Consider the following 19,033-nt stretch of genomic DNA (forward strand, 5'->3'; position numbering starts at 1 on the left):
TCCAGGAGTTGGCGGATGCTTTAGTCCAGGTCTGGGAGGAGATCCCTCAGGAGACCATCCGCCACCTCATCAGGAGCATGCCCAGGCGTTGTAGGGAGGTCATACAGGCACGTGGAGGCCACACACACTACTGAGCCTCATTTTGACTTGTTTTAAGGACATTACATCAAAGTTGGATCAGCCTGTAGTGTGGTTTTCCACTTTAATTTTGAGTGTGACTCCAAATCCAGACCTCCATGGGTTGATAAATTGGATTTCCATTGATTATTTTTGTGTGATTTTGTTGTCAGCACATTCAACTATGTAAAGAAAAAAGTATTTAATAAGATTATTTCTTTCATTCAGATCTAGGATGTGTTGTTTAAGTGTTCCCTTTATTTTTTTGAGCAGTATATTTTCCATGTAGATTCCATGTCACAATACGTTGACAAACTACATTGAAACAACGCTGATTTAACCAGTTTGTGCCCAATGGGTGTCCTGTCCAAAATTGTAATCAGTAACGTAACTTTTGGATTGCCCAAACGCAGTAATGTAAGTGGTTTACTTTCCATTACTTTTGGATTACTTTCCATTTAAGAAGAATTAGAAGAAGATAAAAAGGATCTATCGAACACATTTGCTGTGTCATCATAGTGGTCTCTGATTGGTGGTCATCATTTGGTGTGTCATCATAGTGGTCTCTGATTGGTGGTCATCATTTGGTGTGTCTTCATAGTGGTCTCTGATTGGTGGTCATCATTTGGTGTGTCTTCAGAATGGTCTCTGATTGGTGGTCATCATTTGGTGTGTCATCATAGTGGTCTCTGATTGGTGGTCATCATTTGGTGTGTCTTCATAGTGGTCTCTGATTGGTGGTCATCATTTGGTGTGTCTTCAGAGTGGTCTCTGATTGGTGGTCATCATTTGGTGTGTCTTCGTAGTGGTTTCTGATTGGTGGTCAGACTTACTCGGTTGGAACAAACTTAAACTTGCGCCTATTTTCAATGCTGAATCGAATGTCATTGAGAAAACAGAAACATCCTTTCTGAATTTAAAAGTAATCCAAGAAGTAATCATCTAGTTATTCAAATGTATCTGTAAGCTCATTACAATATTAGCTGGCAACGTTACTGATTACAGTCACAGTTTTTTTGTAATCAGATTGCATAACTGATTACATGTAACCAGTTACTCCCCAACCCTACACAAACACCTCCTTCTCTCCTTCTCTCTCTTTCTTACCTAACATGCCCAGCCCTAGGCTCCTCTCCTCTCTCAGCATGTAGTAGTAACTCTAGAGAGGAGAGTTTATCAGAGGCACTAGAGTCAGTCTGAGCTCTAATGAACAACTTTATATTCTCTAACTCTCTCTCGCTCTCTCTGCAATCCATCTCCACATAAACCAGACACCCTAGGGCTAGCAGTCAAGGCCTGGACAAGCTCTCTCTCTTTCAATTCAATTACATTCAAAGGGGCTTTATTGGCATGGGAAGCCTATGTTTACATTGCCCATGCAAGTTCTGTATCTCTCTCTGTCTCTCCTACACTTGTACAGATGTGGTATTCGTGGTCCAGTCACACATCAGGTGTTTTTGTGTGTTTGTTTCTGTATGTGTGCTTGTTTGTGTGTTTGTGTGTCTCTGTCTATCTCTCTGTCTCTGTTTCTCCCTCTGTCTCCCTCTCTGTCTCTCTCTTTGTCTCCCTCCCTGTCTTGCCCTCTCTGTCTCTCTCTCTCTGTTTCTCCCTCTTTATCTCCCTCTCTGTCTCCCTCTCTGTTTCTCCCTCGCTTCCCCTTCCCCTCTCTCTCCACCCATCCTTCCTGTCATCCTCTGTGTGGCCTTCTGCAGCTTGTTTAATTACTGTCTGGTAGAGGAGAGGAGAAGGCCTGGCTGGTCTGTTCTGCTGTTAGAACCATATGTTGATAGATGTGACATTTACAATCTCTCTCATTAATCAGAGAGCTGCCAGAACAGTCAACAGGGTTAGCTGCACAGTAAACATACATTAACTATGCAAGCAAGCAAGCACGCACGCACGCACGCACGCACGCACACACACACACACACACACACACACACACACACACACACACACACACACACACACACACACACACACACAGGTTCTGCAACACTAAACACACATGGTCATATAATATCTACACTACAGATCATTGTCTTTCTGAGGAAAGACATTTCCTCTGTCTGTCCGTGTATGTGTCTATCTATGTGTGTGTGTGTGTGTGTGTGTGTGTGTGTGTGTGTGTGTGTGTGTGTGTGTGTGTGTGTGTGTGTGTGTGTGTCTTCACACCAGGTGGGGGGGTGGGGGGGCCCCTGTGGGTACTGTGAATTGAATATGGGTTACTGGAAGACTGGCAGGAACCTCCACACTAATATAGACTACTATGGAGAACTAAAGAAGTAGACTGGCAGGAACCTCCACACTAATATAGACTACTATGGAGAACTAAAGAAGTAGACTGGCAGGAACCTCCATGCTAATATAGACTACTATGGAGAACTAAAGAAGTAGACTGGCAGGAACCTCCACACTAATATAGACTACTATGGAGAACTAAAGAAGTAGACTGGCAGGAACCTCCACACTAATATGGACTACTATGGAGAACTAAAGAAGTAGACTGGCAGGAACCTCCATGCTAATATAGACTACTATGGAGAACTAAAGAAGTGGACTGGCTGGAACCTCCACACTAATATAGACTACTATGGAGAACTAAAGAAGTAGACTGGCAGGAACCTCCACACTAATATAGACTACTATGGAGAACTAAAGAAGTGGACTGGCAGGAACCTCCACACTAATATAGACTACTATGGAGAACTAAAGAAGTAGACTGGCAGGAACCTCCATGCTAATATAGACTACTATGGAGAACTAAAGAAGTGGACTGGCAGGAACCTCCATGCTAATATAGACTACTATGGAGAACTAAAGAAGTAGACTGGCAGAAACCTCCACACTAATATAGACTACTATGGAGAACTAAAGAAGTAGACTGGCAGGAACCTCCACACTAATATGGACTACTATGGAGAACTAAAGAAGTAGACTGGCTGGAACCTCCACACTAATATAGACTACTATGGAGAACTAAAGAAGTAGACTGGCAGGAACCTCCACGCTAATATAGACTACTATGGAGAACTAAAGAAGTGGACTGGCTGGAACCTCCACACTAATATAGACTACTATGGAGAACTAAAGAAGTAGACTGGCAGGAACCTCCATGCTAATATAGACTACTATGGAGAACTAAAGAAGTGGACTGGCAGGAACCTCCACACTAATATAGACTACTATGGAGAACTAAAGAAGTAGACTGGCAGGAACCTCCATGCTAATATAGACTACTATGGAGAACTAAAGCAGTAGACTGGCAGGAACCTCCACACTAATATAGACTACTATGGAGAACTAAAGAAGTGGACTGGCTGGAACCTCCACACTAATATAGACTACTATGGAGAACTAAAGAAGTGGACTGGCAGGAACCTCCACACTAATATAGACTACTATGGAGAACTAAAGAAGTGGACTGGCTGGAACCTTCACACTAATATAGACTACTATGGAGAACTAAAGAAGTGGACTGGCTGGAACCTCCACACTAATATAGACTACTATGGAGAACTAAAGAAGTAGACTGGCTGGAACCTCCACACTAATATAGACTACTATGGAGAACTAAAGAAGTGGACTGGCAGGAACCTCCACACTAATATAGACTACTATGGAGAACTAAAGAAGGAAAGAACAGCAAGAAAGAGGAAGGAGGAGAGGAAATGAAAAGAGTGAAAGGAAGAGGAGCTAGAGGAGAATGGTAATGAGGGAGGAGGGAGGGAGAGGAAGAGGAGCGAGAGGAGAAGGGTAATGAGGGAGGAGGGAGGGAGAGGAAGAGGAGCTGGAGGAGAAGGGTAGCAGATGGAAGGGGGGAGTGAGAGGAAAGAGAGGAAGAGGAGCTACAGTAGAGGAGAAGGGTAAAGAGGGAGGAGGGAGGGAGAGGAAAGAAAGGAAGAGAAGTGAGAGAGTGACGTGGAGAACATCAGAGGATGAGAAGAGGTGTGGGAAAGGAGAGATGGAGAACGGAGTGAAGGAGTGATGGAGAGAAGGAGAGATTCGATCCTCACCACTCTCACCGGGCCAGTCGATGGGTTATATGATCACTGATAACCAGCACCCATTCAGCCAATGTTCAGCTGAAAGGGACTCAGTCTCACGCCTACCCACTGATACAAGCACAGACGGATCAATATTGTGCAACTGGGAGAACAAGGAAAATCAGTTATAGTCATGTGAACAGTGTACTGTGGTGGAGTAGCTTTGACAGACCGAGAAAGTTCACGACAACAGGAAACAGAGAGCAGTGTGGTCTTTTCTTTTCACGTAAAAATAACATCATTATATCTTCATCAAAGTTAATAATCTGTAGGTTGATGAATAACTAACGATCTAACGGGGTCAGCTGAAATATCAAAACTCGCCTCTAGTCGCATTCAAAGAGGAAGCCCAAAATATCTTTGGAGTTCTACACTGACCGTAGAATACATTAAGAACATGTTCCTAATATTGAGTTGCACCCCCTCTCAGAACAGCCTCAATTCATCAGGACATAGACTCTACAAGGTGTCGAAAGCGTTCCACAGAGATGCTGGACCATGTTGACTACAATGCTTCCCACAGTTGTGTCAAGTTGGCTGGATGTTCTTTGGGTGGTGGACCGTTCTTGACACACACAGGAAACTGTTGAGCATGAAAAACCCAGCAGCGTTGCAGTTGTTGACACACTCAAACCGGTGCGCCTGGCACCTACTACCATACCAGTTCAAAGGCACTTAAATACTTGTCTTGCCCATTCACCCTCTGAATGGCACACATACACAATCCATGTCTCAATTGTCTCAAGGTTAAAACATCCTTCTTTAACCTGTCTCCACCCCTTCATCTACACTGATTGAAGTGAATTTAACAAGTCACATCAATAAGGGATCATAGCTTTCACCTGGATTCACCTGGTCAGTCTGTCATGGAAAGAGCAGGTGTTCCTAACGTTTTGTACTCAGTGTAAGTTGGCTTCCTATTGTACCATGCTGTGGACTCTGTGTGCATGACTGAAAAGTTTTGATTTATTCTCTCTCTCTCTCTCTCTCTCTCTCTCTCTCTCTCTCTTTCTCTCTCTCTCCATCCCTCTCTCTCTCCATCCCTCTCTCTCTCCATCCCTCTCTCTCTCCATCCATCCCTCTCTCTCTCCATCTCTCTCTCTCTCCATATCTCTCTCTCTCTATCGCTCTATCGCTCTCTCTCCCTCTCTCCCTTTCTTCGTGGTGTGACAGTGCATATGGTGCAGCAACACTGTTGGGCTCCAGAGGTCACACTACCCACGATGCATCTGTAGACGGAGAGATGTGATAGGCTGAGAGGGAGGAGGTATCGACCAGTCAAATCACCCAGTGGTCCATAGTATTGCTGTCTCTCTTCTCCCTCCCACACTGTCTTTCTCTCTCTCAACTCTCCCTCTCACTGCTTATAAGACAAGGAAAACAAAGCTTAGTGCAGATCGATTCCATCTATCTATCCCTCTTCTCATCTGTAGTCTCTCTCTCCCTCCCTCCCTCCCTCCCTCCATCTCTCATTGTCTAAGCTAGGAAAACAGAGCTTAGTGCAGATCAATGGTATAGACTCAGAGCTCCCTTTTTGTCTCTTCCCAGTCTCTGACTCTTCCCAGTTTCTGACTCTTCCCAGTCTCCATCGCTTCCTGGGTCTCCGTCGCTTCCCGGGTCTCCGTCGCTTCCCGGGTCTCCGTCTCTTCCCAGTCTCCGTCGCTTCCCAGTCTCCGTCGCTTCCGAGTCTCCGTCGCTTCCCAGTCTCCGTCGCTTCCCAGTCTCCGTCTCTTCCCAGTCTCCGTCGCTTCCCAGTCTCCGTCGCTTCCCAGTCTCCGTCGCTTCCCAGTCTCCGTCGCTTCCCAGTCTCCGTCGCTTCCCAGTCTCCGTCGCTTCCCAGTCTCCGTCTCTTCCCAGTCTCCGTCTCTTCTCAGTCTCCGTCTCTTCCCAGTCTCCGTCTCTTCCCAGTCTCCGTCTCTTCCCAGTCTCCGTCTCTTCCCAGTCTCCGTCTCTTCCCAGTCTCCGACTCTTCCCAGTCTCCGACTCTTCCCAGTTTCTGACTCTTCCCAGTCTCCATCGCTTCCTGGGTCTCCATCGCTTCCTGGGTCTCCATCGCTTCCCGGGTCTCCGTCTCTTCCCAGTCTCCGTCGCTCCCCAGTCTCCGTCGCTCCCCAGTCTCCGTCGCTTCCCAGTCTCCGTCGCTTCCCAGTCTCCGTCTCTTCCCAGTCTCCGTCTCTTCCCAGTCTCCGTCTCTTCCCAGTCTCCGTCGCATCCCAGTCTCCGTCGCTCCCCAGTCTCCGTCGCTTCCCAGTCTCCGTCGCTTCCCAGTCTCCGTCTCTTCCCAGTCTCCGTCTCTTCCCAGTCTCCGTCTCTTCCCACTCTCCGTCTTTCTCAGTCTCCGTCTCTTCCCAGTCTCCGTCTCTTCTCAGTCTCCGTCTCTTCCCAGTCTCCGTCTCTTCCCAGTCTCCGTCTCTTCCCAGTCTCCGTCTCTTCCCAGTCTCCGTCTCTAGTCTCCGTCTCTTCCCAGTCTCTGTCTCTTCCCAGTCTCTGTCTTTTTCCCACTCTGCCTCCCTCCCACTCTGCCTCCCTATCTTCCTCCCTCTCTGCTCTCTCTGTCTGAGCTAGGGAAATAGAGTTTAGTAATGATCAATGGCCTAGACTCAGATGGTCTAGAATCAGATGGTCATAGACTCAGATGGTCATAGAATCAGATGGTCTAGACTCAGATGGTCTAGACTCAGATGGTCATAGACTCAGATATTATAGACTCAGATGGTCTAGACTCAGATGGTCATAGACTCAGATGGTCATAGACTCAGATGGTCATAGACTCAGGTGGTCTAGACTCAGGTGGTCTAGACTCAGGTGGTCTACTCAGATGGTCTAGACTCAGATGTCATACACTCAGATGGTCTAGACTCAGATGGTCATAGACTCAGATGGTCATAGACTCAGATGGTCTAGACTCAGATGGTCTGGACTCAGATGGTCTAGACTCAGATATTATAGACTCAGATAGTCTACTCAGATGGTCTAGACTCAGATATTATAGACTCAGATGGTCTAGACTTAGATGGTTATAGACTCAGATGTTATAGACTCAGATGGTCTAGACTCAGATGGTCATAGACTCAGATGGTCTAGACTCAGATATTATAGACTCAGATGTCATAGACTCAGATGTCATAGACTCAGATGTCATAGACTCAGATGGTCATAGACTCAGATGTCTTAGACTCAGATGTCTTAGACTCAGACGGTCATAGACTCAGACGGTCTAGACTCAGATGGTCTAGACTCAGATGGTCTAGACTCAGATGGTCTAGACTCAGATATTATAGACTCAGATGGTCTAGACTTAGATGGTCTACTCAGATGGTCTAGACTCAGATGGTCTAGACTCAGATGGTCATAGACTCAGATGGTCATAGACTCAGATGTTATAGACTCAGATGGTCTAGACTCAGATGGTCATAGACTCAGATGGTTTAGACTCAGATGGTCTAGACTCAGATGGTCTAGACTCAGATGGTCTAGACTCAGATGGTTTAGACTCAGATGGTCTAGACTCAGATGGTCTAGACTCAGATGGTCATAGACTCAGATGGTTTAGACTCAGATGGTCTAGACTCAGATGGTCTAGACTCAGATGGTCAAAGACTCAGATATTATAGACTCAGATGGTCTACTCAGATGGTCTAGACTCAGATGGTCATAGACTCAGATGGTCTAGACTCAGATATTATAGACTCAGATGTCTTAGACTCAGATGGTCTAGACTCAGATCGTCATAGACTCAGATGGTCTAGACTCAGATCGTCATAGACTCAGATGGTCTAGACTCAGATGGTCTAGACTCAGATGGTCTAGACTCAAATGGTCTAGACTCAGATGGTCTAGACTCAGATGGTCTAGACTCTGATTATCTAGACTCAGATGGTCACAGACTCAGATTATCTAGACTCAGATGGTCACAGACTCAGATGGTCTAGACTCAGATGGTCATAGACTCAGATGGTCTAGACTTAGATGGTCATAGACTCAGATAGTCTAGACTCAGATGGTCATAGACTCAGATATTATAGCCTCAGATGTTATAGACTCAGATGGTCTAGACTTAGATGGTCATAGACTCAGATGGTCTAGACTCAGATGTCATAGACTCAGATGGTCCTAGACTTAGATGGTCATAGACTCAGATGGTCATAGACTCAGATGGTCATAGACTCAGATATTATAGACTCAAATGATCTACTCAGATGGTCTAGACTCAGATGGTATAAATTCAGATGGTCATAGACTCAGATGTTATAGACTCAGATGGTCTAGACTTAGATGGTCATAGACTCAGATGGTCTAGACTCAGATGTTATAGACTCAGATGATCTAGACTCAGATGGTCATAGTCCGTGTGATTAAAACTATCATGATTGGTCAGATCCGATTGGTCAGAACAGCATTGAATTGTCCTTGTCACGAGTACATCCTGTTTGAGTTTCTATAGGAGCAAAATGCTCCTCCCTATAGGAAGGGAGGAGCAAAATGGAGTCGTGGTCAGATTTGCCGACGGGAGGACGGACGGACGGACGGGGGGGGGCATTGTATGCATTGCGGAAGTTAGAGTAGCAGTGATCCAGAGTTTTGCAAGCGCGAGAACTACAGTCAGTATGCTGATAGAACTTAGGTTGTCTTGTTCTCAGATTTGCTTTGTTAAAATCCCCAGCTACAATAAATGCAGCCTCGGAATATATGGTTTCCAGTTTGCATAAAGTCCAGTGAAGTTTCTTGAGGGCCGTGATGGTATTGGCTTGAGGGGGGATATACACGGCTGTGACAATAACCGACGAGAATTCTCTTGGGAGATAATATGCTCCGTTTGAGACCGTATGAGACCGTATGAGACCGTCTGAGACCGTATGAGACCGTCTGAGACCGTCTGAGACCGTATGAGACCGTATGAGACCGTACGAGACCGTACGAGACCTAATGGGACCTTATGAAGACAATTTAGAGTGTGAATGCGTGAGAGTGGGTATGATGGTGTTTGTATGTGGGGTGAAAGTGGAGTTAAGAGAGAAGTTAGCGGCTAAGACACGTCTGTACATCTAGATCAAACCAAGGGCATATATACAGTCAAGCTACCAAATATACTACATAATACCTCCCTATGCATGTTCGGTACATGGGGAGTAACCTTAGCCATCCATCAATCCATGGAGGCCCGGTCCAGACACCCACCTTGCCTGTTGTACTCATCTGCCTTGTGGTGCACCAGATCAGCTACAGTGCAGCCCCCGTAGACCAGCCTTTGGTCGTGGTGGTCGAAGGCCTTGAGCGTCTCACTGGAGCTGTAGGACTTCTGAGTGGTCACGCGGCACTCCTCCGTGTCCAGGGAAGAGGTGATGTATTGGGGGTCTTTACCACAACGAGCCCTGGTCAGAGAGCGCTGATGGTGCTGCTGCTGCCCCCGACGGTCCTTTAGATCCATGTCGGGAGAGGGGGAGGAAGGGGGGTAGAGAGACAGGGAGGAGGAAGGTTTGGAGGCCTCCTAGAGGGGTGTGACAGTCAAACTCGTCTTCAGTCGCCTAGAGGAAATGAGAGAGAGGGGGAGAAACATGTCAGAATGAATGAAAAAGAGAGGCCATTTATACGAGTCATCTTAGTAGTACCAGTAAAATACATTTTGCAAGGTAGAAAGCAGATTTTTGGGGAGGAAGAGAAGGTATTTTCAGGAAATGGGTCTATTAAAGGCTATTTTAAAACAATAGAGAAGGAATACAGAGAACGATGATGTTCTGCTGATGACAGAAAGAACTGTCACTGCTATCAGCCATATTGGCCCTAGTCAATAGTAGTGCACTACAAAGAGAGAGACAGAGAGATAGAGAGAGAGATAGAGATAGATATAGATAGAGAGAGAGAGAGAGAGAGGAGATAGAGGAGATAGAGAGAAGAGATAGAAAGGAGAGAGGAGGGATGTAAATAAAACGCATATTTATGTTAATTTATTTCCCCTTTTGTACTTTAACTATTTGCACATCATTACAACACTGTATATAGAATATGACATTTGAAAGGTCTTTATTATTTTGGAACTTTTGTGAGGTTTTTTTTATTGTTTATTTCACCTTTTTTATTATCTATTTCACAGCAGGTGTAGAGAGCAACATGAAGGACATATCATGAGAGGAGAAATTACTTGAGGGCCTCGCCAGTCTCTCCCTCATTATCACAGGCACAACCAATCCTAATCCCCCAGAGGCTACACAGGATAATCTGTCTCTCTCTCTCTCTCTCTCACACACACACACACACACACACACACACACACACACACACACACACAGTAAAGCTGGAAGTAGTGATTCCCAGTAAAACACACTACATTGCCTGTCAAAGGGTTATTCCCCCTCCAGCTTTAATCAACAGCATTACATGTATTACATTAAATACAGTCTGATCACATCCTGGTGATGTAGATGAAATATGATAGTGTGTGATTCTCACTAATACAGTATGATATTAGAGCAGTAGCCTAAAGCACTGCTTTACATTATGGTGGTTCAAGATCAAATAACAACAGTCAACATTCAGATCATACGTAGGCTGTGTTACGTATGTCTCTTTAAATCTGCCTAATCCCATAACGTTTTGCTGATGATCATCTAAGGAATGTTTCCAGCTACAGAGCCCAGTCCCAGTCAAGTCCACAGCCAGCAGTAAAGACAAAGTCCATAATTGTCATATAAAGGTAATAATACCAAAAAATGTCCAGCCAATAGCCAGATATAGAACATATAAGGCAGAAACATAAACACACAATAACAGAATAAAGTATATAACTGCCTCACTAACTGGCTAATTACCGGCAATGAGAGAGAGAGAGAGAGAGAGAGAGAGAGAGAGAGAGAGAGAGAGAGAGAGAGAGAGAGAGAGAGAGAGAGAGAGAGAGAGAGAGAGAGAGAGAGAGAGAGAGAGAGAGAGAGAGAGAGAGAGAGAGAGAGAGAGAGAGAGAGAGAGAGCGAGAGAGAGAGAGAGAGAGAGAGAGAGAGAGAGAGAGAGAGAGAGAGAGAGAGAGAGAGAGAGAGAGAGAGAGCGACAGAGAGAGAGCGACAGAGAGAGAGAGAGAGAGCGACAGAGAGAGAGCGACAGAGAGAGAGAGAGAGCGACAGAGAGCGAGAGAGAGAGAGAGCGAGAGAGAGAGAGAGAGCGACAGAGAGCGACAGAGAGAGAGAGAGAGCGACAGAGAGAGAGCGACAGAGAGCGACAGAGAGAGAGAGAGAGAGAGAGACAGAGAGAGAGAGAGAGAGAGAGCGAGCGAGAGAGAGAGAGAGAGAGAGAGAGAGAGAGAGAGAGAGAGAGCGACAGAGAGAGAGAGAGAGAGAGAGAGAGAGAGAGAGAGAGAGCGACAGAGAGCGACAGAGAGAGAGAGAGAGCGACAGAGAGAGAGCGACAGAGAGCGACAGAGAGAGAGAGAGAGAGAGAGAGAGAGAGAGAGAGAGAGAGAGAGAGAGAGAGAGAGAGAGAGAGAGAGAGAGAGAGCGACAGAGAGAGAGAGAGAGAGAGAGCGACAGAGAGTGACAGAGAGCGACAGAGAGCGACAGAGCGACAGAATGACAGAGAGAGAGAGAGCGACAGAGAGACAGAGAGAGAGAGAGAGCGACAGAGAGAGAGCGACAGAGAGAGAGAGAGAGCGAGAGAGAGAGAGAGAGACAGAGAGAGAGAGAGAGAGAGAGAGAGAGAGAGAGAGAGAGAGAGAGAGAGAGATAGACAGTATCAGTCAAAAGCTTGGACACACCTACTCAATACAGGGTTTTTCTTTATTTGTACTATTTTCTACATTGTAGAATAATAGTGAAGACATCAAAACTATGAAATAACACATATGGAATCATGCAGTAACCAAAGAAGTGTTAAACAAATCAAAATATATTTTATATTTGAGATTCTTCAAAGTAGCCACCTTTGCCTTGATAAAAGCTTTGCAAGGAGAGAGGGGGCGATGGTGGGAGGGACAGGAGATGGGGAAGACATCCCTGGAACGGAGTATGTTGGGTGCATAGCCAGGTAGAAGTAAGAGTGTGTGTGTGTGTGTGTGTGTGTGTGTGTGTGTGTGTGTGTGTGTGTGTGTGTGTGTGTGTGTGTGTGTGTGTGTGTGTGTGTGTGTGTGTGTGTGTGTGTGCGCGTGCGTGCGTGCGTGTGTGTGTTAGCAACAAGGCAGGAAAGAGAGGCCAAGGAGGTGAGGCGGGAGCGAGAGGGAGAGAGGTAAAGATGGTTAGCGGGATGGAGGAGGGGCATAGAGGAATATCAGGGACAGGATATCCATCAAATCCCGCCCACAGGTGTGCTTTTCTCAAGGTCAGATATAAACACACACTTTGTACACGCCACAGACACGCTAGAAACCATGTTGACAGCAACCAGGCCACAGAATTCCTTTCACCAGGCTTATTAACTTATTGTCCTGATCAACGCCTTGTCATGCAGAATAAAAACACACAAACATTCACACACAAAGGATGGATGGAAGGAAGGAAGGAAGTATGGAGAAGAGGAGTGAGACGACATTGAGGAGAATAGGCTTGAACATGAAATGCAGACAGAATGAGAAAGGTAATTGGAGACTGATAGCAGGGTGGACAGAGGAGGAATCTGGGTAATATAATGGCCTTTTGTGCCAAAGAAACATTGAGGAGGATGAAAAGACACGTAACGAAGGGACAGAAATAACCGCTGCAGTCGGCCCTGTCCAGACACATCTACAGTCCCACACAGAGTGTTGGTGTGGACGTTGGTGTATGTGTGTGTGGTGGATAACGTTGCCTACAGAGTACAACAAGTCTCTAAACACATCTGTTCGTTGTCTGACTGATTGAATAATGGCTGAAGTAACAAATAATAATAACCTCCACATTGAAACAGCAACATTCGTTCTGTCTCCGTTGTTTAGGTTATAATGGTTGGAGTTGTCATAATCTTTTATTTGAGAGGAATTTAAATAACAAAAATCAGCTGGTTTCCGAACACAAGAACCCTGCTATCGCGAAAGGCTGTGAATTGTGGGTAAAAGCATTTGGCTTCAATTATCTGATGTTGACTGTTGTTACTGTGGAAATGAAGCTGTTTACAAGAAAGAGAAGGAGAGAGAGCGAAAGAGGGGGAGAGAGAGCGAAAGAGAGCGAAAGAGGGGGTGAGAGAGCGAAAGAGGGGGTGAGAGAGCGAAAGAGGGGGTGAGAGAGCGAAAGAGGGGGTGAGAGAGCTTAAGAGAAGGAGAGAGAGCGAAAGGGAAAACGGGAGAGAGTGATTTCTGTTGTGTAGTGAACACAATGGGAGACAGAGCTTGTCATAGACAGGAGGTCATAGACAGGAGGAGGCAGGTAGCTGGGTCCAGGGGCAGGCAGAAGGTCATACACAGGAGGAGCCAGGTAGCTGGGTCCAGGGGCAGGCAGAAGGTCATACACAGGAGGAGGCAGGTAGCTGGGTCCAGGGGCATGCAGAAGGTCATACACAGGAGGAGGCAGGTAGCTGGGTCCAGGGGCAGGCAGAAGGTCATACACAGGAGGAGGCAGGTAGCTGGGTCCAGGGGCAGGCAGAAGGTCATAGACAGGGGGATCAAAAAGACAACAGTACAGGCAGGGAAAAGGCTAGCAATGTCGCCAAGAAGATCAGGCAATAGGTTGATGACAGGAAATCCAATAGGCTAAAGTACAGGCAGGGAATAGGGTAAAGGCGTCGTTAGTGAGGCAGGCCAAAACTATCATACACGGGAGGCGTAAAATACAGCGTTCCGAATAGAACAGTGTCACAAAACAAAACCTCACAATGATGGGGTGCAAAGAACTGAACTAAATAGTGTGTGATAATGACATACAGGTGTGTGAACAGGTAATCAGAATTCAGGTGATTGGGATCTGGAGAGTGAGCTGCATTCAGGGGATCTATGTGTTTGAGAGAGTGAGCTGCGTTCAGGGGATCTATGTGTTTGAGAGTGTGAGCTGCGTTCAGGGGATCTATGTGTTTGAGAGTGTGAGCTGCGTTCAGGGGATCTATGTGTTTGAGAGTGTGAGCTGCGTTCAGGGGATCTATGTGTTTGAGAGAGTGAGCTGCGTTCAGGGGATCTATGTGTTTGAGAGTGTGAGCTGCGTTCAGGGGATCTATGGGTTTGAGAGAGTGAGCTGCGTTCAGGGGATCTATGTGTTTGAGAGAGTGAGCTGCGTTCAGGGGATCTATGTGTTTGAGAGTGTGAGCTGCGTTCAGGGGATCTATGTGTTTGAGAGTGTGAGCTGCGTTCAGGGGATCTATGTGTTTGAGAGTGTGAGCTGCGTTCAGGGGATCTATGTGTTTGAGAGAGTGAGCTGCGTTCAGGGGATCTATGTGTTTGAGAGAGTGAGCTGCGTTCAGGGGATCTATGTGTTTGAGAGAGTGAGCTGCGTTCAGGGGATCTATGTGTTTGAGAGTGTGAGCTGCGTTCAGGGGATCTATGTGTTTGAGAGTGAGTTGGAAGCAGACGTTACATGTTGACTCCTATTCAATTAAACATTAGGGTAACTCTGGGAGATGTATTCTGTCTGCTAAACAGCACAGATCTCTGATAAAAGCCCTTATTTCTCATCGCAATATTTTGTAGAACTGCTATGCTATTTGGGAGAAGATAGACCTTATTTATGAATATCAAAAGTAAACAGACAAAAACTGTGTTGCACACGACGCAATAACCAACTGAAAACCAGTGTGTAATGCCTTCCCTTGTATAGCTCTCACGTCACCCCGCTCCTCCGCACACTCCACTGGCTTCCAGTTGAAGCTCGCATCTGCTACAAGACCATGGTGCTTGCCTACGGAGCTGTGAGGGGAACGGCACCTCCGTACCTTCAGGCTCTGATCAGTCCCTACACCCAAAGAAGGGCACTGCGTTCATCCACCTCTGGCCTGCTCGCCTCCCTACCTCTGCGGAAGCACAGTTCCCGCTCAGCCCAGTCAAAACTGTTCGCTGCTCTGGCACCCCAATGGTGGAACAAGCTCCCTCACGATGCCAGGACAGCGGAGTCAATCACCACCTTCCGGAGACACCTGAAACCCCACCTTTTTAAGGAATACCTGGGATAGGATAAAGTAATCCTTCTAACCCCCCCCCCCCCCAAAAAAAAAGATTTAGATGTACTATTGTAAAGTGGTTGTTCCACTGGATATCATAAGGTGCTGCTAAATGATGTAAATGTAAATAGCTGTTATCGTTGACCACGTTCCCTTTCAACCTAAGAGAGAACTCTAACTAAAATTACACCTCCTGTACAGAGGAAGCCATGTGGGGTTTGTCTGTCTGTCTTACTGTCTGTCTGTCTGACTGACTGCTATCTGAGTGATCTGGAAACACACACGCGCACACACACACACACACACACACACACACACACACACACACACACACACACACACACACACACACACACACACACACACACACACACACACCCACACAGCCATGGTTCGGTTCAGCTGGAAACTGGTGTCCATGTTGGATCCAAGAGGAGCCTCCTGTGCCAAATGAGGAGAGAAGCAGCAAACAGCCAACCTCACACACCACAGGAAACAGACCAGAGAGCTATCAACCTCACACACCACAGGAAACAGACCAGAGAGCTATCAACCTCACACACCACAGGAAACAGACCAGAGAGCTATCAACCTCACACACCACAGGAAACAGACCAGAGAGCTATCAACCTCACACACCACAGGAAACAGACCAGAGAGCTATCAACCTCACACACCACAGGAAACAGACCAGAGAGCTATCAACCTCACACACCACAGGAAACAGACCAGAGAGCTATCAACCTCACACACCTCTCTTTCTCTCCCTCTTCCCTTCACTATTCTCCTCTCATCCTCTTTCCTCCCTCTCTCCCTGCCTCCCTCTCTCCCTCATTCCCTCCCTTCTTCTCTCAGTCACCTCTCATCCTCTTTCCTCCCTCTCTCCCTGCCTCCCTCTCTCCCTCATTCCCTCCCTTCTTCTCTCAGTCTCCTCTCGCCTGCAAGGCCGGGTGACACATACTCACACACATCCTCTGTCGCTGATACACAAATACACACGCACATGCACACTCTACACACACGCACGCAGACATGGACGGTGGCGGTGAGAGGGCTTCACGGCAGAGCCAAGGTGCAAGCACACTAGGTAATTACACCGCAGCTCAGAGAGGCTGATAGGAAGAACAGGGCCAAGACGAGAATAAGCTCTGAGAGTAAGAGGGTTGAGAGGAGGGAGGGAGGGAGGGAGGGAGGGAGGGAGGAGGAGAAAAGGGAGGAGGGAGGGGAAGAGGGGAAGAGAGGAGAGAGGAGAGGAGGGAGGAAGGAGAAGAGGGAGAAGAGGAGAGAGAGGAGGGAGGGAGAGAAGAGGGAGAAGAGAGGAGGGAGAGGAGAGGATGGAGGAGAGGAGGGAGAGGAAGGAGAAGAGAGGAAGGAGGAGAAGAGGGAGGAGAGGAGGGAGAGAGAGGAGAGAGAGAGTTCTCTACTGAACAAAAATATAAATGCAACAAGTAAAGTGTTGGTCCCATTTTTCCTGAGCTGAAATATTCACAAAAAGCTTATTTAAAAAAAATGTTGTGCACAAATTTGTTTACATCCCTGTTAGCGAGCATTTCTCCTTTGCCAAGATAATCCATCCACCTGACATGTGTGGCATATCAACAGTGGTGGAAAAAGTACCCGAATGTCATACTTGAGTAAAAGTAAAGATACCTTAATAGAAAGTCACCCAGTAAAATATTACTTCAGTAAAAGTCAAGTATTTGGTTTAAATATACTTTAGTTTAAAAAGTAAATGTAATTGCTAAAATATACTTAAGTATCAAAAGTAAAATTTTAAATATTTTCAATATCCTTATATTTAGCATACTTGACGGCACAATTTTCTTTTTTTTTCTTTCTTTTTTACGGATAGCCAGGGGCACACTCGAACACTCAGACATAATTTACAACTGAAGCAATTGAGTTTAGTGAGTCTGCCAGATCAGAGGCAATAGTGATGACTTGGGATGTTCTCTTGATAAGGGCATGAATTTTACAATTAGTCTGAATTAGCCATTCAAAATGTAACGAATACTTTTGCGTGTCAGGGAAAATGTATGGAGTAAAAAGTACATTTATTTCACTACATTCCTGAAGAAAATTAAGTAAAAGTAGTCAAAAATATAAATAGTAGAGTACAGATACCCCCAAAACGACTTAAGTAGTACTTTAAAGTATTTTTACTTAATTACTTTAAACCACTGCATATCAAAAAGCTGATTAAACAGCATGATCATTACACAGGTGCACCTTGTGCTGGGGACAATAAAAGACCACGATAAAATTAGCAGTTTTGTCACACAGCACCATACCACAGATTCCTCAAGTTTTGAGGGAGCATGCTATTGGCATGCTGACTGCAGGAATGTCCACAAGAGCTGTTGCCAGATAATTTGGCAGTACGTCCAACCGGTCTCACAACCGCAGACCACGTGTAACCACGCCAGCCCAGGACCTCCACATCTGGCTTCTTCACCTGCAGGATCGTATGAGCCCAGCCACCCGATGAAACTGAGGTGTATTTCTATCTGTAACAAAGTCCTTTTGTGGGGAAAAACTAATTCTGAATGGCTAGGCCTGGCTCCCCAGTGGGTGGGCCTATGCCCTCCCAAGCCGACCCATGGCTGAGCCTATGCCCAGTCATGTGAAATCCATATACTAGGGCCTAATGAATTTATTTAAATTGACTGGTTTCCTTATATGAACTATAACTCAGTAAAATAATTGAAATTGTTGCCTGTTGCGTACATTTTTTTGTTCATTATATATTAAACAAACAATGAAAAATGAGAAAGTGGGGGGTTGAGCGTGAGAGAAGAAGAAATAATTAGAGAAAGAGAGACAGAAAGAGGGAAGGAGAGTGAGATAGAATAGGAGAGAGAGAGAGAAAGAGAGAGAGAGAGAAGGAGAGTGAGATAGAATAGGAGAGAGAGAGAGAGAGAGAGAGAGAGAGAGAGAGAGAGAGCTTGTACAGCCCCACAACCTGTGATCTAAGAACTAACAGTGATCAGCACCCACACCCACACACCCAATCACACACCCACACACACCCAAACACACACCCAAACACACACCCACACACACCCAAACACACACCCACACACACCCAAACACACACCCACACACACCCAAACACACACCCACACACACATACAGCGTGCTCAGTGTCAGGACTTGACATTCTTACCATCTGTCGTGTCGAATATTTAAATGTGCAATAAATGCCAGTGGGGACAGGCGATGACTTCGTCTAATTAACGCCTGCCAGAGGTGACACGCCAAGGGGTTAGGGAGGAAGGAGGGAGAGAGGGAGGGAAGGAAGGCGGGAGGGTGTGTGTGTGTGTGTGTGTGTGTGTGTGTGTGTGTGTGTGTGTGTGTGTGTGTGTGTGTGTGTGTGTGTGTGTGTGTGTGTGTGTGTGTGTGTGTAAATTATTGAGTAGGTTGTTACGACGAGGAAACAAAGTGGACGTTCCACACAGACACTCTGCAATTTAGAAATACTTTGTGCACTGACTGACAGACAAACACACACACACACGAAGCATAACAACAGCTATAGGGCTGGTTCACCCTGGATCAGTGAACAAAGGCCAGCAGAGACACTTCATCCAGCTGAAATGTCAGAGAGAGAGAGAGGGGGAAAGAGGTGGAAAGAAAGAGAGAGAGAGAGAGAGAGAGAGAGAGAGAGAGAGAGAGAGAGAGAGAGAGAGAGAAAGAGAGGGAAAGAAAGAAAGAGAGAAAGAGGGAAAGAAATAGAGAGAGAAAGAAAGAAAGAAAGAAAGAAAGAAAGAAAGAAAGAAAGAAAGAAAGAAAGAAAGAAAGAAAGAAAGAAAGAGGGTGAGGAGAGAGTGATGAAA

At 46.1% G+C, this 19,033-nt stretch overlaps 1 protein-coding gene across 1 annotated transcript in view; it reads right to left on the minus strand.

Annotated features, from left to right (window-relative positions):
- The window catches only part of LOC123743081 (teneurin-2), a 191,101-nt gene that overhangs the window by 59,412 nt on the left and 112,656 nt on the right, over window positions 1-19,033 (minus strand). The window contains exon 2 of the mRNA XM_045717936.1: window positions 9,342-9,688. Within this exon, the coding sequence (XP_045573892.1) occupies window positions 9,342-9,591 (250 nt within the window). The 5' untranslated portion in view covers window positions 9,592-9,688. The remainder of the gene's footprint in view (window positions 1-9,341; window positions 9,689-19,033) is intronic.

The sequence above is a fragment of the Salmo salar genome, chromosome ssa05, assembly GCF_905237065.1.
Source record: "Salmo salar chromosome ssa05, Ssal_v3.1, whole genome shotgun sequence".
In the NCBI taxonomy this organism is placed as follows: Eukaryota; Metazoa; Chordata; class Actinopteri; order Salmoniformes; family Salmonidae; genus Salmo; species Salmo salar.